The following is a 21,683-nucleotide window of genomic DNA, read 5'->3' as shown; positions in this document are numbered from 1 at the left end:
CTAGGGGCCAGCCATAAGCTACACAGCAAGCCACGGAGTGAGAGTAAGATTTACAGAAGTAAGAGAAAGGAAAAGCCCAGAGGCTAAAGGTAGTTGGGATGATTTAAAGATTAAGAAAAGCTGGATACTTTTTGGAGACTTTTAAGAAAAGGGGGTATGACTAAACCTCCATGTATGATTTATTTGGGAGCTGGTGGTGGGCCCCCCACAAAAGAGCAGAAACAACCAACACCACCTGTCTCTTACTTTCTTAGCTATCCTATGTCCTAAGGGTAACTTTAGGGGACTAAGTTACTAAGCAAGGGCTCAGATCACACCATCCTCTCACAAAGCCTCATCTTTACCGCTACATAACATTGAGACATTAGGCAAGCCTGTGGCTTCCCCGTGGAGCCTGTTTCCCTCTGTAAAGTGGGGAGAGTGATAGACTACCTCAAGGAACGTTTAGGTGCTTTGCATGCATCCCAGTGATGGAAGAGAATGGGTTCTATTCAGGCCAGTGCCTGACTTCTGAGCTGCTATGGCCCGGGAAGGCCTCTGGTTTGGCTTTTCCAGCAGATGAGGTGGGGGCGAGGGCGAGGGCTTTGCAGGGGAGTTCAGAGTTCTCTGCAGGCCTTGTTACCAGCTTTTGGCTTCACATCAGCATCCAGCCACTGTATTTGGGAAAGTGACAGCAGTAACCCAGACAGGGTCAGAAAGGAAGGGACACTACTGAGTCCACACTTTCCACTTTCCAGCCAACCTTAGTCACCGATTGTTTGCTTGCTTGCTCCTCCCTGCCAGGGGAAGAGAGCTGGCCGAATCATCACCACTTCTGGCCTGGCGCCAGGGGTAAGCTCTTGTTTCCTTAAAAAGCAACAACTTGTGCCAACCTCGCTGCTGGGTAGTAGCTTGAGGGCTTCATTTGTGGCTTGAAGGGTGGTGGAACTGATAGCCTGTGGAAGTGTACTGTGAGAAATCAGCTTGCTCGTGGTACTGGACTGTTAATGCAGGAATAAAGCTCAATTGGAAAAGTGGGTGGAGTGATCCTTTCTAAATAGTCAAGCTGGGTTGAAGGGAGGTTGGTTGGTTGAGGGTTGGGGAGGGCTAGAGCACTGAGCTTTGCTGGGTACTGGGCTAGAGGTGGCATCTTTAGATGGCACACGTTAGATCTAGAGCAGGTTCTGACTTCCTTTTGGAGTTGCCCTATTACACAGCACACAATTTAATTTGGTCTCTCCCTGGCGCTGTGTTCTCACATTAAAAATGGTTTGAGGGATTTCTGTTTGCTGTTGAAAAGGGATCTCATGGTAGAGCCCCAGCTGTCTGTAACTCCTTATGGAGCTCAGGCAGTCCTGCCGCAGCCCACTCAGGGCTGGCGTTGTAAGCGTGTGCTGCCATTCTGTTAGACCTTGCCCTTTAGGAAGAAGACTCCTTGGTGTGTGCATAATATTAGTCACTTATCCTTGCACAACAACATCTGCTCAGTCGTTTCCCCTCTTGGCTATTGTGAATAAAGTGTTCATAAGCATGGTATGCAGAGATCACTGATACACTGCTTTCAAACAATTGGATAGATTCCCAGTAGGGGAACTGCTGGGTCATGTGATAATACTGTGTTTAAGAGTTTGGGCAACTCACCTTTCCACAGCAGCTGCATCATTTTACATTCCCATCAACTCTTCACAAGCATTTCAATTGCTTTGCTTTGAGGAATGGTCTCACTGTGTGACCTAGACTTGGAACCTCTAGAGATCCTCTTGCCTCAGCCCTGATTCAAGATAGTTGAACTTATAGGGCAGGTTTCCTCTAGGGAGAGTCGCCTCTGATGCCATTCTGTTTCATATCATATAACAAAACACCTGGGGCTGGTACTTGAGTAAGACAGAAAGGCTTGGTCTGCAGGGCTCTGCTGAAGGAAGGTCCTGTGCTGGCTGATGATAGTGGAAACACTCGTGGAAAGGACCCCACGGCAAGACAGGAAGTGGGAGAGGCCATCCATACACAGTGAAACCATTGTGAGCCACCTTGCACAATGCCAAATACAATTCACAAAGGCCTAGGGCTTCCAAGGGACCCAATTAATCCACTCATGAAAGTGGTGTGTGTATCATTCACCCTCACATTCATGATTCATCCACACTGGGAACTAAGCCCCTAGACCAGGAATCTTTGGGAAATACCAAGTCATACTAGAACCATATTGTGAGTGTCCATTCAATGCATGACTGGGGATTAGGAAGAGCGGTCCAGTAGCTGCTGCATGTCATGACGGGTGAGCAACTGATAGGATGTGTCCTTGGAAGGCTGACAGGTTTGCCCTGAGTGACTCCTGTCACCTGATCAACAAGGCTTGTGGGCTTGGCTTGCTGTTTGATGCTGTCAGGTGAAACAGGAAGATCAGGAAACTCCCTAGCTGAGGTCAGGGCTTCCTTCTACAGGCCTGGTAATCACCAGTACCTGGGTCCAAAGGAACACACTGTACACTTGGATAAAAGTTCAGCACAATCCAGGCAGGTTCTGGGAAATGGTTCCAGCTCTGTGGGAGAGCCACAAGAGAGCGAATAGAATGCACAGCATTCATGACTGCTCCTATAGAAAAGGGTAAGGCCCCGTCAGTGAGTGAATGTAGAAGAGGGGGCTGTTAGGCAGATCATGATGTGGGAAAGGAGCTTACCAGAATGTTGAGCAGGTGTTGTAGAACTCTGTCCTTTAAGCAAAAGAGATCGGCTTCACCTGCTTACAATGAGGCTTGCTGACTGTTGATAGTCCCTCGTAGCGAGGGGCTGGGGAGGGTCCCCGGGCCCTCATCTGAGATTTCAGCTGCTCCCCAACCGTCAGTATGTACCTCTGCCCTAATTGCGTGGGCCTGGGGTCTCAGGCAGTGGTAAAGTCTATGAGTTGGGAAGATTGGAGCTCCAGCAATGCCGCTGCGGGGAGGCCATCGTCCACACAGGGTGAAGACTAGCAGTGTGTTTGCTTTGACATCCTCCCAGGCTCCTGTGAGTCGCTCTCACCCATGCTCCATAAGGAAGCCCAATAAATGCATTGGTTCCCCAAGTTGTCCTTTGGTGGAATTGTTCTTTGGCTTGTTGGGGCCTATTAAAGAAGAAATGGTAGTGCATTTTATTTCTCCCAGAAAAGCAATTCTTTTTTTTTGTTTGTTTTTCCTTTTATTTTATTTTACAATACCATTCAGTTCTACAGCAATTCTTTAAATGGCAGCAAATGCCAAACCCTGAGGCGTGCATGCAGGAAGGAAGGTACCTTCATAGTTCTGCCACAGGACTCCCACCTAGAGTGGGAGGCCTCTAGCCCAGAGTTTCTCAACATGTGGGTCGCGACCCCCCTGGGGTCAAATGTCCCTTTCACAGGAGTCACAGATATCTGGCATATCAGATAGTTACATTATGATTCATAGCAGTAGCAAAATGACAGTTACAAAGTAGCAACAAAAGTAAGTTTATGGTTGGGGGTCACCACACCATGAGGAACTACGTTAAAGGGTGGCAGCATTAGGAAGGTTGAGAACCCCTGGAGTTTAGTCATTGGTCCCGGCACTGGGGAGATGGTTGACATCGTCTGAAGGAGGCATGTGAGACCTGTGGGCCCGGGAAGGGTCACCGCACAGAGCCCCGGGGCTCGGGTTTGAACTGAGACGGGAAGGGCGGTGGGGCAGATGAAGGTCTCAAAGCAGTCCCGATCGGTCTTGAACTTGCTCAGTAACTGATGATGACTTTGAATTCTTGATCTTCCTACCCCAATCTGCCAAGTGTTGGGATTACACCCTATACCGCTACTGCTGGCTAATGCTGAACATCGAACCCAGGGCTTCTTGCATGCTAAGCAAACACTCTACCAAGCTGAACTATACTCTAACCCAAACATTTGATTTGTGAAGTCTGGTTTGGCAAAGAAACCACAGATCTGGGCAACTTCCCTTTCCAAAACCACAAATGGTTGTGATGTCACATCAGGCTGAAGACTTATTTTATACAGACCTGGGCAGGGAGGAAAGGCCTGGCTCTCCCCTTTCTGGAATCTCCCCACGGCACACAATACCAGAGTGCTCCTTTCAGCCCGCCAGGTCTATTTCTGACCCAGGTGTACCTCGTTTGTTTACCAAAAGAATACTGAACATTCCCTGCATGGAAAATGTAAGCAAAGAGCTCAGTAAAGAAAGTACTGAGGCCAGGACCCCGGGATTAAGGGGAGGATTTTTTACTGTAGCTGTGAGAGAACAGCCAGAGGCATCCAGAAGCGTCCAGAGCAGAGAAGAAAAAGCGCAGACTGGTCATGGCCAGGGCCATCTCTTGGGAGCAGAGAAAAAGAGGGAGAAGTGAGAAGAGAACAGCGAGAGAATTGGGATTGAGGCTTATTGCTGGTTTTAAAGAAAGCAGGGAGGAGGGGGGAGGGGGGAGAGCTGGGACAGTCTGGGAGGAGTCCGGGAGGTGAGAAGGGCCAGCATGGACTTTAAAACGCTGAAATGTATAACAGGTACACGATCTTGTACAGATCCAAGTGTACGGTACTGGTGATTATAACAGGTCGGAAGAAGGAAGCCCCGACATCAGCTTGAGCTGAGCCTCGGCTGTCCCTTTGGACAAAGTCAGTGAACCTGTCCTCTTAGGGGAGTCCTTGGGATTTCTCCCCTTGGACCTAATAATAGGTACCACTCTAAGAATTCTAAGGTCCAGCCAGGGGGACTATACCCCCTTTGGAAGAACAGCCTGGCTTGAGGTCGTCTCAGGGTCTGCTGCTATTGGTCCAACTATCCCAGGTAGAGACTCAGCCCCCCAAGGCACTACTGAACTGGTAGAAACCGCCAACCGCCCTTCATGGCCTCCTTTGCCTTCACTGGGGCCGAGGCCAGGAACCTGCCCGCTCCTATCCAACCCTCCTCCTGCCCATCCGGTTAATAGCCTCATTGTCTCACTGAGGGCTTGCTCTGCCCTCAGAAGACCTCACAGCACTGACAGCAGATCCCAGAAGTTGTGGGACATTCCTCAGGCTCCAATCCCGGAGATGTTTATTCTCTGGGTGGAGGGTGAAAAAGCAAAGAGAGATGTTGCAATTCACTCCATCCACGTCAGACGCGTCATCTGGAAGGGAGAAGGGCAGGGCCAGAGGAGGGACACCCTGACAGCAGCCAGCCCTGACCCAGCCTGCCAGCCCCCCCCCAAACCCCCCAGCTAGCCTTGAGGCGATGGAGTAGCCCAGCCTACCCGGCCTGTCCCCACTCCCCAACTTTCCGTGATGACAAACCAGAAAACTGAAACTGAAACAGGTTCAAGTTAGAGATGAGTCACCCCGGCACAGCCGGCCCTGACGCAGTCCACAGTCGGGTCCCCCACCTGCTGGCCTTGAGATGGAGTAGCCCAGCCTCCATGGCCTGCCCCTCTCCCCAACTTCCCCTGATAACAAACCAGAAACTGAAACGAAAACAGGATCAAGTTAGAGATGAGTCACTTCCCAAAGTGACTGCAGTCGCTGAGAAGTGACAACAGACAGACAAGACCCTGGGGCACTTGAAGCAGACAGGTAAGAGCAGGATCCACACAGCAGCCCAGCCTGGGAGGCGGAGGGAGGGGGCTCCTTGGTGGGACAGTCAGGCAGGACCAGCAGGCCCTGGGACCTAAGCCTAGAGAAGCTGCAGGGCGGCAAGCGGCCAGCTTCCCCTGTTGCCAGGTGGCATCGAAGGCAAAGGTTAGGGCTGAGGGTGTAGTCTGGCAGGGTGGTGGCCCAGGATGACTGGAGGCTTTGTTGGTACTGGAATGACACCCTGATCCCCCCCCCCCCCCGGTCCTCCAGGACGTTGAGGGTCGCCAAGGAGCATGGCAGGCAGTCCAGAGGTGGTGGCCATGGACTGTGAGATGGTGGGTATAGGACCTCTAAGGGTGAGCGGCCTTGCCCGCTGCAGCATCGTGAACCTCTATGGCACAGTCCTGTATGACAAGTACATCCGGCCTGAGGGAGAGATCACGGATTATAGAACCCGAGTCAGCGGGATCACGCCTCAGCACATGGTGAGGGCGACACCATTTGGCGAAGCCAGGCTAGAGGTAAGTGAAGGACCGGGAGTCAAGCCGACAGGGGTTGTGGGGATCCTGTCTTTCCTCCTCAGCTCCTTCCCTTGGGTCTGTGGTCTGTGACTCTACCGTGAGAAATTCCTCACATTGCCGCGAGAGGAACTCTGGGCCTTGCTATCACAGCCCCCAATGAGGTATCTTCCCGCCAACAGAGATCCTTAGGCTCCCACCTGGAGCTGCTTCCGGAGCATCTATCTGGTCCAGTTTTCAGGTCTCGGGATGGGGAAACTGAATTCCACCTGATGGCCCCTCTCTTTTATACCCCACTGCTCTGGTGAGCCTGGGGAATGAGCTGTGTCTGGCTCAGAGACCAGAGACTCCTAGGCTGATGGAAATTGTGTCATAGCCAAGTGCTCTGGGCCACAGCAGGCTTCCTGCTCAGCTTGAAGCCCAAGGTTTCCACCCTTTAGCTTGTGGCCATGTCTTCGAGACATAAGTTTCTGTTTCTTTGTATGACTGAAGGGAAAGGAAAACTCAAGTAGAAATTTCCCCAGGGGTTGTCACCTCTGGGCAGGTTCAAAGGCAGCTTGGGGAAGTCCAAGATCACAGGAACTGTGATTGGTCTCCACTGACATGCCCAGTGTGTACCAAGGTACTGGAGGCCGAACATAAAAACCCCAACAGTGCTACTCTTTAATAGGTAGTAGGTCTCTCTCTCTCTCTCTCTCTCTCTCTCTCTCTCTCTCTCTCTCTCTCTCTCTCTCTCTCTCTCCCCCTCCCTCCCTCCCTCCCTCTCTCTCTCTCCCTCTTTCCTTCCCCCTCTGCCCCTCTCCTCTCTCCCTCTGCCTCTTCCTCCCTCCCTCTCTCCTTCCTTACCCCCATGCTCATTCACCCTTCCTGAGCTCACTCCCACCCCAGCCCAGCCTGAGTGGTACTTAGGAATTAACGGCCTCACTGGGAAGCAGACACTCTTGAGTCGCAGCTCCCTGCTGCTCATGAAATGGCTCCAACAGGACACTTTGTCCATATCTACCAAAGACATACTGCTTGGAACCTGGAAGGTGCCCTGGGGATGCCTGTGGGGTAGAAGCAGGGCTGATTTTTCAGCAGTGAAGTTGCCTCTGTATCCCAGCTCCCTTTAGCCAACCATCCTTTTGTGAGTTGGAGTGGTACACAGGAAGCCTGGGGAAGGGCCGAGAGCAGGCATGTTGCTCTGGGAGCCATCCCCAGCTCTGTCACCTGCCTGCTCTGTATCCTCAGGCTTGGTGCTCACCCTCTCTGAGCTCCCTCATCAAGGCTCTGTGATATAAGGTTGATACACCAATGTAAATGTCTCCAGTGCTATGGCCCAGATACTATTCTAAGCAGTATCCCACTATTCTTCACGTCACAGCAGTGGCCAGTATGAGTGAGTCAGTCTCCTCACTCCCACTTTCCAGATGGGAAGACCAAGGCGCAAGGGCTGTGATACAGGGGAGGTGGAGCTGAGCTCGTGCCAACACAGGGCTGAAGCTGTAACGTTCTCTTCCATCACTCGGCATCAGTGTCCAGTGTAAGGGACAGTGGCCGGCGCAGCACACTCCATCCACAGAAGCCCAGGCTACTTGACTTCAGCTCCTGACTGAAGCTAACCCTCACCCCGACCTTGACCTTTCCCAGCCACCTAGAACAGGAGCCGAGTACCCCATAGCATGTCCCCTCACCCCAATCCACCCCTTTCCAGTGGAGTGACCCTGCCAGAACCTGGCCCCTGCCCCATCCAAGGCCTTTAGGAGGCTGCCTATATACTAGGTGCCCAAGCACCAAGCTGTCTTTGGCTTTCAGGAACATGGGATCAACCAAGGTCCCTGAAGCGGTTGTGCCATGACCTGGGTGGCTTTGGGATTGACCTGGCTGGAGAATTAAGGAATTACACATAGAGGAGACGTGGGATGGGGTGGACCCTGCACCCTGATGATCGGAGATGCACCATCAGCTCAGAAACCAAGGAGGCAGGCTAGCTAATCTAGGTAGGGTATCTGTGTAGGGGCTCCGTCAAAGGCTACAGTTACCCAGGGGGAGGAAGCTGTGCTTGGTCATTTCTGTGCATACTGCTTTTTAGCTAAAGGTTAGCCTTTCATCAACTCCTGAGCCAGACCTGGGGAAAGAAAGCCTCTCTGTCTCCATGAGTCTGAAGCATTTTGGTCCCTGACGTGGCTAATGCTCATGTCATGAATGCTGTAAGGGAGGGCACAGTGAAACCACCAAAACTGAACTGCTCCGTGGGTGAAAAATAAAAATTTGTCTAAAACACCATGGCTATCTCTGGGGTGCAAGCAGAAAGAAACTTGGCAGGGCAGCTTTGGGATGTACCATGGGTACGTGTTGATAGAGACTGCTGGAGCTTGAAGATTAGCATTGGCTTTGGTGTGTAACTACAGGTCTATGTCCCCTTCGGCAGAGGCAAGGGGAGATAAGAAGTGGCTCCCTTTGGCAGACAGAAACCCTATTCCCGGGTTCCTGAAGGATGCTGTGTGGGAGCTCCCTTCTAGTCCCCTGCAATCCTTGGGTTTATCCTCCGGCTAAAGTCCTTACCGTCATCCTGGTCCTAGGCCTGCCCTTTGGTGGGGGGAGTTTGGGTGTTCCTTTTGGACCTGACAAATACTCACTCACACCGAGTGCGCTGGTTCCCCACACAGCTGGGTCTCACTCACTAGCCTGCTGTGTTGTTACTTGTTTTTGTGATGCTGGGGATTGAACCGGGCCCTTGCACATGCCAGGAAAGCATCACACCAGCTGAGCCACATCCCGAGCTCTCTTTGTACCTTTTGAGATATAGTCTCACTAAGTTTCCCAGGTTGACCCTGGAACTCACCCTAACCAGGTGGGGCTTTGAACTTTCGGTCCTTCTGCCTCAGTTTCCTGAGTAGCTGGGGAGGGAGGGGTACAGACATGTGCTTGCAAACCTAGTCTCCATAATTTTGCATGTATAGTCTGTGTGTACACATGTGTAACAGGTGTTCATGTGTGTGGAGGCCAAGATCAATCCATGTAAGGTGTCTGTCTCAATTTCTTCCCACCTTACTTTTGAGACAGGGTCTTATTGAATCTGAAGCACATGGTTTTGGAAAGGATGGCTGACCCGTCAGCCAATGAATTCCGGGGGTTCCCTTGTCTCCCCTGGCCCCCAGCACTATGTTTATAGACATGTGCCTACGCACCCAGTTTTTAAGGGGGTGCTGGGGATCTGAACTCAGGTCTTTATGATGTGTGTCAGGTCCTTTATTAACTGAGCTGTTTCCCCGGGCCCATCTATGTTTTAATCCTAAAGGCAGATAATACTCGTGGCCCCCCAAATGTACTGGAGACCCCCAGAAAAGAGAAACTGCTAGCCTTTTCTCAGACCCACAGGCAGGGGCACCTTCCAGGTACATCTAGAGCTGGCTAGAAGTGGGTTCTGCGCAGGTTTTCTGTTCAAAGCTCTTCAGCTCCAGGTTTCCAGCAGGGACAGTGAGTAGGCCCAACTCACAGTAAGCAGTAAGCCAGCCTGTGGTAGCCAGGAGTGCTGTGGGCTATCCTGGGTCGCCTGGCTCTGCCCAGGAACACTAGCACTGTAGGGCACCGAGAGCCGATCCATTCTCTCTCTCTCTCTCTCTCTCTCTCTCTCTCTCTCTCTCTCTCTCTCTCTCTTGCAAGACAGGGCCTCATGTAGCCCAGGCTGTCCTCAAACTCACTATGTAGGCCAGGGTAGCCTTGAACTTCTGCTCCTCCTGGGCTTCCAGATGTTCCCCCGTCTGGCTTTTCTCGATTCACTAGTTTGTAGTGTGACGTGACTGCTTCTACAGTGTAAAGCCATTGTCCTGTATCTTCCCACATCGCTAGATCTGCCAATCATCCAGAACACTGGTTCTGAAGGAGATGGGATTTCACGCATACACATCCCTCCCCTGCCAGAGACATTTCTGCTTGTCACTGTGGTTTGAGCAGGGCTGCCCCTAGCAGCGTGTAAACAAAGGCTGGGCATGCTGTTCAATAGCCTCATGCTGTTCAATAGCCTCCTCCCCTATCCTATTATGTAGATGTAATTCTAAACGGTCTTATTAAATAAGAAACACGGAGCCAAATAAAGAGTTAAAAGCCCAGAGATTGAGCAGTAGCCAAGAGCTAAGACCACCTTATCTTGCCTCCACTGCTGTCCTCCTGAGAGAGAGACCTTCTTCCTGTGTCCTGTCTTTTTATTGACTTTTGTTCTGCCTTCTCATTGGTTCTAAACCCAACCACATGACTTCCTCGTCACTGCCTGTCTGTACAGACCTCCAGGTCTCTGTGGTTGGTACTGGGATTAAAGGGGTGTGTCTCCATGCTGGCTGTGTCCTTGAACACACAGAGACTCTGCCAGACTTCTGCTAAATGACTTGCTACTAGCTCTGACCCCCCAAGGCAACTTTATTTACTAACATACAAATAAAATCGCATTTCAGCACAAATAAAATATCACCATAGTATTACACAGCACAGACAGTGGTGGGTGTGGGCGTTGGCCTCAACTGCCTATCGAGCTCTAGTGCAGAAACCCGGGTCTGTGGAGACTCTTACACATCAGAAACAAGAAACCAAGAAGGGCAGTGACCCGTCTAAAGACACAAGCAGGTGAGCTGCACGTCAACCATCGGGTTCGGGGCTCCTTGCTGGCAGCTTCGCGTCGTGTCGTTCTGCTTCTGGGGATCTAAGATCGACTCGTGTTGATCGCTGGCTTTCGCTAGTTACCACAAAGGAGGAAGGAGGTAGTCTGTGGTCAGGCAGTGGTGTCACTGGGACCTGCCTTCCATTGGCGTTGCTGGGGCCACGGTGGGCTGCCGGGGCTCTGCTGCCTGGCAGGTCCCTAAGGCGCTCAGCCAGGTGGGGGAAGCAACTTCACTCTGCTGTGGATCCAGGATAGCAGGGTGAGCCAGGGGCAGAGTGACCTGTGAGCCTGGGAGGAGGGAAGGGGAGAGTGTGGCTGCTTCTGAAGATGACAGGAAGGTACTTGGTCCTCTGGGCGGCAAGGGTCCTCTCCAGTCCCCCCACTTACAGCCACCTCTGCTGGTCGCCCGCAGTGAGTGGACAGATACAGGAAGCAGTGGAGGGTTGAGTGTGTGGAAGAGAGAGAGAGAAAAAGCAACGGGCTCCCAGAAGTCTGCCAGGGTTGAGGCAGACTTCCCAAACTGATCAGCGAAGGGGAACCAGGGGGAGGGTTGCCAGGAGCCCACTCCAGGCACTTGGATCCTGTGCCTCTGCCGCGGGCCCCAGTTCTCTGAATCAGACTCATCTGGGAAATGCTAGGACATAAGACCTGTACAGAAAGGAGCACATGGATGGGGGGTGGGGTGGGCAGCTGCACTACCCTCAAGATGTGGGCCTCCTTTGGCATCTGAGCGCCAGGTAGCCAGATAATGGGACAAGCCCTCACCTCATGCTTCTTCTCTGAGATGCCCTCTGATGTCCCCAGGAGAAGTGAGTGGTGGAGCAGCGTTAGCCAGGCAGTAGGCTCTGTCTCTATGATGCAGGTCAAGGTGCTGGTTCTCTACAGAGAAAGCCAAAGGCAGGCAGAGCTGTCTTGAAACCCCAGCCAGGGACAGACACTTAATTTTGCTTCCAGATACCTCTTTCCAGCCAAATGAAAGGATGGTGATGTGCTGTGTGCCAGGATGTGGGAGAGAGGCCAAGGGGGAGGCTTATAAGTCCACGTAGGACATGAGGCTGAGCGCTCTAACGGCTGCCCATCCTCCCAGTGGGCTGGCTGCCAGATGCCTGGCTCAAGCTTGCTCATCCAGCTGTGTGACAAGCAGGTGCTCCGAAGCCAGGCTCTGCCACTATCCCCTGTGTGGGGATCCCAGTATTCAGATGGTGCTGAGCAAACCACCCCCAAAATGGCCTAAACTCTTGTAGCACTGGTCGTACTTGTGCGTCTGACAGTTAGGGGCAGTGTGGCGGGGCCAGTGGGAGGAGCTATGTGTAAGTTTGCCTGTCTGCTGTACTAGATTTTCTCAGCGTATGTACGACCCTTCTCCAGAGCTTCCCCAGCCAGGGGGATTCCATTCCTCCTTCTTTGTTTGCTTAGGGTCCCAGGTAGCTCAGGCTGACTTTGATCTTGCTATGAATTGATCCTCTTGCCTCTACCTCCCAAATTCTGGGATTACAGGTGTGGGAAAGAACCTAGGTCTTCCCATGCTAGGCAAACACGCTACCACTTGACCCACAACACTTTGGGAAAATTATTTCACTCCTCTGTATTTCCTGTTTTCTTTTGTAGAATTCTGGTGAGCCTGGGCCTCCTTCCTAACCGGGCTAGTTTTTGTAGCTGCTGAACAGAGCCAGCAACTTAAAGCTTTAAGACAATATGAGTTTATTATCTTAATGTTCTTCATTTCAGAAGTCCAACCTAGTGTTGGTTAAGCGGCAGCCATGACGACAGAGGAGAGTGCTGGATGTATCAGTGACGGAAGAGTCACGAGCCATGGTTATCTTTCTAGAGCTTTATTGGGAGAGAAAGGGAGAGAGAGGGAGAGAGAGAGAGAGAGAGAGAGAGAGAGAGAGAGAGAGAGAGAGAGAGAGAGAAGAGAGGACACAGAGAGAGCACACCCACTTTTTAGGCTGGGACACCGTCACAGGCTGGTGATGTAATTCAGGACATAATCCTTACACCTAGGCCTTATGGAACTAAAGTCAAGGAGTCTGAAAGGCAGCCTCCTCAGTTACCTTTGCCAGCTTCTGGAGGCAGCTTGAACACCTTGCTATTCAAAACTATCAACAGTCCACAAATTCTCTTAAAAAAAAAAATCCCTGATCTTCAAAAATAAGGGTCCTTGGTAATGGGGATCTATTCTGGAACTCTCACTCTCTCTGTCCAGGGTTAGGACTTGGATCTAATAACTTCCCCACTGAGCCACAGTCCCAACCAAAAATTTCTCACTTTTGAGATCATTATCTGTCTAAAAGTTCCACAGGCACTTAGGGCCTGCTCTCCAGGTATGTGTGGAGGCCCACGGAGATTCCATAGTGAGGCCTTCTTCTTTCTTGACTCAAGGTCAGAGAGGTCCAGCTTGTTTGTACCCCACAAGGCCACACAACAGGGCAAGGCTGCACAATAGGGTGTTTTGGCCAAAGGCGTGGTTATCAGTGTCTTAAATACTTCAAGGCCTAATCATAGGATGTTTTGCCTTAAGGCATGGTTACTAGGAGGTGTTTACACTTGTCTGTACTTTGTACATTGAACCGTGATGTCCTTGAAAGGGGGAGGTCTTTCTCCCCCCCTTACTTTGGATCTGTAAAGGCTGTGAGTAATAAACTCAGGCATCTGTGGTATTGACCCAGAGCCCTCCCGAAGCTATCCTGCGTCTCTGTCTTTTTCTTCATTTACGTCTATATTTCATATCTATTATTTCTCGATCCTCACTCCTCCATTCAAGGGCCCTTTGACAGGTCGGGCGGGACCCCAACAGGTATGTGTTCCCAGATTGCCCTCAGAGGGGTGCGGACACCTTTGGGGGGTTATTACTGGCCGTGCCACAGCAGAGTTGCTGAGAAGATTAAATTAGGACATAGTATATGTGCCATGTGCCCATGCAAGCCCTTTCCGTGAGCCATGGGGGCAGTCCAGCGTAGGGCTCCTCCCAGACTTAGGCTGCCTTGAGAAGGGCTCTGGACCTCACTTCTCTCCCGTGAGGGAAGGTGATTTGCCCAAGGCCACATAGCAACTCCAGGAGTGGCTGCTCCCCAACTGGCTCCATGACTGTGGGCAAGCGGGGTACCCCACCTGCAGCACCCAGGGTGGGCATATGTGAGGCCACCTGTCTTCCTGGACAGATCCTGCAGCTCCTGAAAGGCAAGCTGGTGGTGGGCCACGACCTGAAGCATGACTTCAACGCGCTGAAGGAGGACATGAGCAAGTACACCATCTATGACACCTCCACAGACAGGCTGCTCTGGCATGAGGCCAGGCTGGACCATTACGAGCGTGTGTCCCTGCGGGTGCTGACTCAGCGCCTGCTACATAAGACCATCCAGGTGAGGAGCCTCCCCCTCCTCCATTCCCCTCCCGTCTCTCTCTTCTCCCTCCTCACCGGCAAAGGAAGAGTTACCTGTTCTTCCCTTTCCTCCTTCCTTCCTCTCCTCCAAGCGAGGAGTCCTCCTCCTCCCCCACTTTCTCCCTTAGTCTCCTCTCTCCTTCGGTGCTCCTAAAAGTGAGGCCAGTCCCACCCACCTAAGCTGGCTCCAGGTGAGGAGCCTCTGCGGCTAGCCTGATCCTCCAGGACTCTCCACCACCACTTCAGGAGCTCTAGTGCAGACGCGTGACCCCAAGAGTCTTTCCTCCCCTCCTGAGAGGCCGTCTGCTTGTGTATGTGTGACGTGTCTTTAGCTTCAGGAGACCAGAGTCAAGGAAGGGAAGGCAGAAAGCCTCTTTGTGAGGTGATCCAGGAGCACCGGTGGGAAGGTGAGGGAAGCCCCTAGTACAGGCTTCTGGGTTTCAATCCTGTGCATCGTGAGGCTTAAGTCACTGCAGCCCCAGGGAAGTGGCGGAAAGTCTGCACCTCGGATGGGCCATAGTGGGACCTGAGAGCTGGGGTCCTGACGCACCAGTTGCTGTCACGAATAATCAGTGCTGCTCCAAGGTACTACCTCCTCGGTATGTGGGGGTAGGACTCCCTGATGGTTATGATAAATGGCGCTGGTGGTGGCGCTGGTTACCGGCGGAAAAGTCAAGGGCCACAGCCACAGCTACCAGAGTTACAAAGAGCTTTATTAGGAGGAAGTAGGGGATAGGAGTGGGGAGAGCCGGGCCTGGGGGGAGGGAGAGATGATGGCGGGAGCAGAGCAGGGAACAGGGAGCAGACAGGGAACAGAGAGAGAGCAGAGAGAGAGAGGGTAGGGCTTTTGTAAGGCACAGATTGTGTGACCCCGTAGTAGTCGCCAGCGGCATCCCCCCACCCCACGACGTAAGACGCAAGCTGCGCATGTGCCGGAGTGAGGGCAGGATCCTAACACTCACCCTCATCCAAGTGGGAGGAGCTGTAGGTAGGGGGCACACCTTAACAGCCAAACAGTACCCAAGGGCCCTCCTGGTCAACAATTTTGTCTTGTTTTTTGAGACAAGGTTTCTCTGTGTAGCCTGGGCTGTCCTAGAACTCTCGGTAAACCAGGCTAGCCTCAGACTCAGAGATCTTCCTACCTCTGCCTTGAGAGTGCTGGAATTACAGGCATGCACCACCACTGCTCAGCTGGGATTTTTTTTGTTTTGTTTTGTTTTCTTTTCTTTTCTTTTTTTTTTTTTTTAATTTTTCAGAACTAGGCATCAGACCCAGGGCCTTGAACATAACATACTGAGCAAGCACTCTACTGTGAGCTACATCATCGCCAGTCAACCTTTGTTTTCTTAAAGCGGGGTCTGGCTGTGTAGCCTAGTCACAATCCTGCCTCGGCCTTCTGAACGCTGGTATTGTAGGTATAGGAGCAGCTTCAAAAGCTCTCCAGGGAGCATCTACTCGTGTCCCACGCTGGAAGCGGGCGTGGCAGGCCCCTGTCTGGGAGGAGCTTTGGGTTGAATGGGAGGTAGCCCAGGATAGACCATCAGCATTGTTAGGTAGAAGGGAGGGCAGAGGGGATGTAGCTCAGTTGGTAGAATGCTTTCATAGCGTCCGTGAAACCCACGTCACCACATACACCAAGCATGGCACACACTTGCAGTTCTAGCACTTGGGAGGTAGATCAGGAAGGGCAGAAGTTTAAGGTCATCCTCGGCTACGTAATAAGTTCGAGGCTAACCTAGACTATAGGAGCAGGGGAGGGCAGTGTCCTGGGGTGGGGAGAATGGTGGGTTTGCGGGCTCAGAGGGCAAATCCCAGTATGGTTTGCAGGGCCAGAGTCACAGAGGTCTGGAGGGAGGAGATGGTGGGCTGGAGAGGGCATGTGAGCCAGGGCCAGTAGTGTGTGGATGACTTGGCTGGGTGAGTGCTCATGGTATGGAACCCCCTCCCACACCTCTGGGAATTGTTTGGGAAGCAGAAGTGGGCCTGAATCTGCCTGGCCTCTGTTGGTCTCCCGACCCATGAAAATAGTCCTGAATTTCCTTGTACCCTGGGGGCATGCTGTGATTTGGTGTGCCTGATGAGTCAGGAGCCTGACCAAGATCTCTGCACGCCGCCCTCTGTGGCTCTCAGCTCAGGCCTTGTCCTGGGGGCCTTGAGCCTGGTCTGCAGGACCCTTAGGCTCTGCTCCTCAGCAATGGCCATTCCAGGGACTCCCGTCACCCTCCTCACCAGCTCTCACCTGCACGGATGTCCTCAGAACCTGGCCTCCAGCTCCTGCCTGTGGGCAATGACCCTGCTGATCACCTCAACAGGAGCTGAGCCAGGGTTGTCACCGTCAGAGGTGCTAATTCCTTCCCTCAAGGGCATGAGCCCCACAGGGAAAGTCCCTGGTGTACTCAGACCTTGGGCATGCTGGGAACTGATAATACAGTCATTCCTTGTAAGGCAGTTGTACCCAGGTCATTTTACAGAAGAGGAAAGAGGCACAAGAAAAAAGACTTGCCCGAGGCCATGGGTCCTAAGGGGGGGGGGGGACTAGAGCCGGTACCCAGGGCAGAGCTGTCCACTTCTCCAGGCTGATTGGCAGAGGGTGCTCCAGCCACCTGCTGCTTTCGCCTCAGATAGCAAAGCAGTAGAGTTCGGAGACCATTCCTCAGTTTCCTCTTCTGACAAGCAAGGGCAGTGATAGGGCTAGTCTTTGGAGACATCTAGGACAGTAGCACTTGGAATGTAGGAGACACCGTGGCCACCTGCTTATTAACACAGAACGGGATGTTGCAGCCTGCCTGCAGGTGTCCCTAACACCCAGTCTAGAGAGTAGAAAAGGAGCCCTTGGAAAGGCAGGCCACCCTAGCAGAGGGACATAAGGGAAAAGGGGAACCATGTCTGAGACACCCCCCACCCCACCCCACCCCACAATCCAGTTACAGACAAGACCTCAGGCCAGACCTGGAAGGCACAGGAGGTAAAAGATGCTGCGGCAGTCGGCCTGACTCTTGGATATAAGCCCCGACTCCATAACTTTCATTGCCTTTGAGCCTCGGTTTCACCTCCTGTAAAACTGGGGATGATCGGATCTAGTTCCTGGAGTTAGGGAGGTTCCATGGACCAAGTGATTAGCACAGAGGTGGCAGGTGGCAGTCATTTTTTTCCTGAATGGAAAGTATAGAACCCAGCTCTCCCGCCCCCCCCCCCCCCGCCCCCATGCTCTGGCCCCCTCTTCAAAGAGCTCCCAGTTTAGTGGCTCAGCCTCCTCATGTCTCCCGAGTACTCGAAGCCTCTCAGGGAACCGGGGATGCAGAGTGCCAGGCACTGACACCCTCCTCTCCTGCCCTGTGTAGGAAATGATGGAGTTCGCTGGTCTCCACTTGCTGGTGCCCTTTCGCTCTCTGAGCAGCCCTTCTTTCCCACCCTTCCCTGGAGTGCCCCCTTTGTGCCGCCCTTTCCAGCTCCAGCCGCCCGCTGATGCCTGCTCAAACCCGAGTCAGGGACCTCAGGGGCACTCTCACCTCCTGACGCCCTCCAGGCCGGGGGAGGCCAGCGTACCCCCACATGCAGCCCCCCCAACTCCTGCTCTCCCTGTGTCTGCAGAACAACCGGCATGGCCACAGCTCTGTGGAAGATGCCAGGGCCACGATGGAGCTCTACAGAATCTCGCAGCGACTCAGAGCCAGAACCCAACAAGGGCTGTCCCGCCTGGGGGCGTCATACTGAAGGTCATCCTTGTCCAGGGACCAGAGGCTTCCACTCCTTAAGGACAGTACTTTTCCACAGATGAGACCCGCTTCTAACGACAGCAGCCAGCAGCAACAAGAAAAGCAAAACCAGAGACAACACTCCCCCAGGCCCACATTTTTCTAGCTTTTTTTGGAAAAAAAAAAAAAGAGAGAGAGAGAGATCTTTAGTAATGAATGGCTCGTTATTTTGTCTAATTCCACTGGAAATGCTTGTCTTTTGTCTTGCTTGGTGACAGAGAATGAAGATTTATGCCCCCGAAGTTGGGCACGTGCCTCTCCCTCCTCTCCTTTCTCCGTCCTCCCTCCCTCCCTCTCTCTCTCCCTCCCCCTCCTCCCCCACTTCCCCCAGGTCGATTTAGTACATTTAGAGAACAGTGAGCAGGGCAGTCACAGGGAAACTTGCTTCTTTTTACTCTCCCTGAGCCCAGGCCCACCTTGTACTCACGACTGTCCGCCCTCCGCCTCCTGAGTGCTAGCATTGCAGGTGTGTGGTGCACAGCCAGCTTAGATGCCTAGAGACCTTTGCTGCTGTGTTCTTTCTTTCTCATACTCCCGGGGATGGAACCTGGGGTCTTACGTATGCTAAGCAAGCACCCTACCACTGAGCCACGTCCCCAGCCCTCATTTTAAACTTTATTATGAAAAAGTTGCACCAAAAAAAAAAAAAAATCACACACCAAAATCAGATTCCAAGACTATACAACTCACCGACCATCTGTATAGTTAGAGTAGCCATTTGGAATGAACGCTGTAGAGCATCATATTAGATTTTATACTTCACGGTATGTTTTTATGTACTGTCCATCACCCAAACCAAACAAACAAACAAATCCACGACGGAGTTGGGACTAGACAAACAATTGGCTTTGTGTCCTCCTTCACGGCATCTTTCTGCCAGGACTCAGTACTTCCTCGCTCTATGGGAGCGCCCTTTCTCTTCCTCTGTCTGTCTCTTTCCTTCCCTCCTTTCTTTCCCCCCTTTCTTTCTCCCCACTCTCTACTCCCCCTCCCTTCCTTCTTTCCATCCTTCGTGTGCATGCATGCCGTGGCCCATGTGTGGGAGTCAGCTCTCCTACCATGTGGGTCCCAAGGATCAAGCTCAGGTCGTGAAGCTTAGTGACAAGCCTTTACCTGCTGATCCGTCTTGCCCCACTCTGCCTCCCTGTTTCCCTCCCTTTTTTTCAGTACCCAGGGCTTTGTACATGCTAGGTAAGTACTTTAGCAGTGGGCTACATCCCCCCCACCCTTATTTTTTTTCTTTTTTACTTTTTACTTTGAAAAGGAGTCTCACTAAGTTGCCCAGGTTGGCCTTGAACTTGCAATCCCCACGCCTCACCCTAGCTACTAGTGGGATTATAGGCTTATGCCACTGGCCTTTCTTAGTTTCTTGAACCCTGTGCATCCAAGGAAGCCACCTTGAGTAGCACGTGTCTTAAGGCCCCTCTGTTCCTGTTGAATTTACACGGAGGGACATTGTTTCCTAGGCTTCCTGCTCAGGGGTCAACCCACCCCACCTGGAACCTGGTGCTTTGAGGCAGAGGTGTGCCGAGGAGTGTAGCGGAGCCACTGTACCCCCTCTTTCTAAGATGAGAAAGTCTGGAGTCTGCGGGAACTCGGTCAGGAGGCTGTGTGACGGTCAGCGAGTTCCCCCCCCCCCCCGACTTCTCTGTGAACCAGGAAGTCCTGACGATGCGCTGGATATTTAGGAGCTATTCTCTGCGGACTGCTAACGCCGCTCCTGTCTTGTCCTCGCAGGCCAAGTGTCGCCATCTCTTCTGGGGTTGTTGCCCGAATCTCCATCCCAGCTCCCATCTCTAGCCCGTGTGATTGTCATTGAAAGAGTTCACATACGAGCCACAGAGTGAGTGCAGTGTAGAAAACAGAATTTATAGCAAAGCAAGCGCCTTCGAGGGGAGAGAGCAGACGACAGCCAGAGACCAGTGCCTGGACCTACACACCAGGCGGGCTTTACATTATGTCTATAAGCCCCAGCATTCCACTGAGGCCTTTGTTCTGTTCTGTGGTGGTTGATCTCTTTGGACTGGATCCCTCTGACTTCCAGGAGGAGGCTCAGTGGTGTGTCTTGGAATGATGTGTTTTTATTCTTCACTAGAAGGCTGCCCTTTTTTCATGAACTTCAAGACTCCATAGAACCCATTGCAAGTAGTTGCTTCAGGCTGTCCAAGGGGTCACATTAGCCTAGGAGGTCACCTTTCTTCCCTCAGCAAGAATGACTCAGGTCCCAACCTTGTGACCACCACTACCCAGCAGTCCCTGTCCTTTGTTTTCTAGACTGCAGACTATGGGGGGGGGGTCCATACCCAAAGTCCTCCAAGCCTGTTGATGTCTAACTACCAACAGGGGCTTTAACCCAGACCAGCAGATTGGGAAGGTGCTGGGGTCGGTCAGTACCTGGTGCATACTGAGTGTGAGCACACGATACTCACGTCCTGGGGTTCCTCAGAAAGCACCTCCTGGCTTCAGATGGCAGAAGATCCAGATCACACATGGAATTTGAAAAAACAAAGACCTCAACCCTACTACAAGAGTCAGGTTCTAGTGTAGTGGATCAGCCGTGGGACACCGGTACAGATGATAACAGCAATCTGCACTTGATTCTGTTGGGAAGAGACCTTGTCACACATTCAACTCGCCTCCCAGGCAACTGGACCCTGGGCGGGGGCAGGTTTGGTAACAGCTTTGAGAAATGATATTTGGGTGACTGGTGAGTGCAATATGCAGCCAAAGTTGACAGCTGCCCTAGGCAAGGGAGGACTTGGTTACCCATCCAGCCTCTTCTCCCCGGACTACTCATGTGGAGGGAGGTCTGACGCCCTACAAGTTGGGTCCTAGGTAGCCCTGCCTCACAGATGACAGGCTCATGGTAAGAGGGCTGAGGATGTGGCTAATTTGTTAGAGTGTTCACCTGGCAATCACCAAGCCCCGGGTTTGATCCCCAGCACCACATAAACCAGGCATGGTGCTGTACACCTGGGATCTCAGCACGGGGGAAACTGAGGCAGGCAGATCAGAAGTTTAAGGTCATCAATGGGTACACAGCGAACTTGAGACTAGCTTAGCCCACTTGAGACCCTGTCTCAAACAACACAACACAAAACACAATACAACAGGTAAGGTTGGGATCTGAGGGGTTCACATCTGGTCCTGTAGTGCTTTAACAATGGCAATGCCTGCCATTTGTGCTACTGAACTCCGGGGACTGGGGGACTCCCTCTCAGGAGGAGAAAGCGCAGTTTTCATTATCTGTGTGCTCCCCCACGTCTCATACCCACCCGCCTTGCCCAAGAGCTTGCTTGTCTATTTTCTATGAACCTCCAAAACCCCTGGTTGCATTTACCCTACCTGGCCGCCACTCACCACTAGGTGGCGGTCATGGACCATCAGCCTAATAGGCCACCTTGAAGGCACAGAGGTGTAAGACGCTTTAAACAGCTTGGGTGCTGGTCAGGGACAGCTAGTCCTAGTCTTAGAAAGGGGCCACGACATGGCCCAGGTCCAGGGAAGCTCGAGGCTCTCTAACTCACAGCCTCCCCTTTCTTTCCCTGGCTTCCAGTTCTTTTGAAAGGCAGGACAAACCTGGATTCTTAAGGGAACTCCAACTGAACTTTCTGCTTCAGGCTGGCATGCTTGGGTGCCTCGGAGCCCAGCTGATACCCAGGGGTACAAAGCCTATGGGAAGAGCCTGTGTCTTTCCTTGTTTCCAGCTCTCCTGGAGGGGACCCTCGGGACAAGACCGGAGAAGGAGAAGGATTCAAGGTTAGCATCTACTCTGAGGGCTCACGTAGAAACGCCCCAGGAGCAAGTCCAGCCGTGGAGAACAGGGGTGCTCACCCTGCTGGAGTGGACAGTAGCCATTTGTCCCTGGCAGATTG

The 21,683-nt window shown here is 52.5% G+C and overlaps 1 protein-coding gene across 1 annotated transcript; it reads left to right on the top strand.

Moving 5' to 3' along the window:
- Nucleotides 1–5,174: 5,174 nt before the first annotated feature.
- Nucleotides 5,175–17,949, top strand: Isg20 (interferon stimulated exonuclease gene 20). The gene is made up of 4 exons (XM_028879211.2): nucleotides 5,175–5,520; nucleotides 5,791–6,041; nucleotides 13,833–14,033; nucleotides 17,645–17,949. The coding sequence occupies exons 2-4, from the start codon at nucleotides 5,814–5,816 to the stop codon at nucleotides 17,765–17,767; spliced, it is 552 nt and encodes a 183-aa protein (XP_028735044.1). The 5' UTR covers nucleotides 5,175–5,520; nucleotides 5,791–5,813; the 3' UTR covers nucleotides 17,768–17,949.
- Nucleotides 17,950–21,683: the final 3,734 nt, after the last annotated feature.

Source organism: Peromyscus leucopus, chromosome 1 (assembly GCF_004664715.2).
Source record: "Peromyscus leucopus breed LL Stock chromosome 1, UCI_PerLeu_2.1, whole genome shotgun sequence".
In the NCBI taxonomy this organism is placed as follows: Eukaryota; Metazoa; Chordata; class Mammalia; order Rodentia; family Cricetidae; genus Peromyscus; species Peromyscus leucopus.
This window is presented reverse-complemented; position numbering and strand designations above follow the sequence as displayed.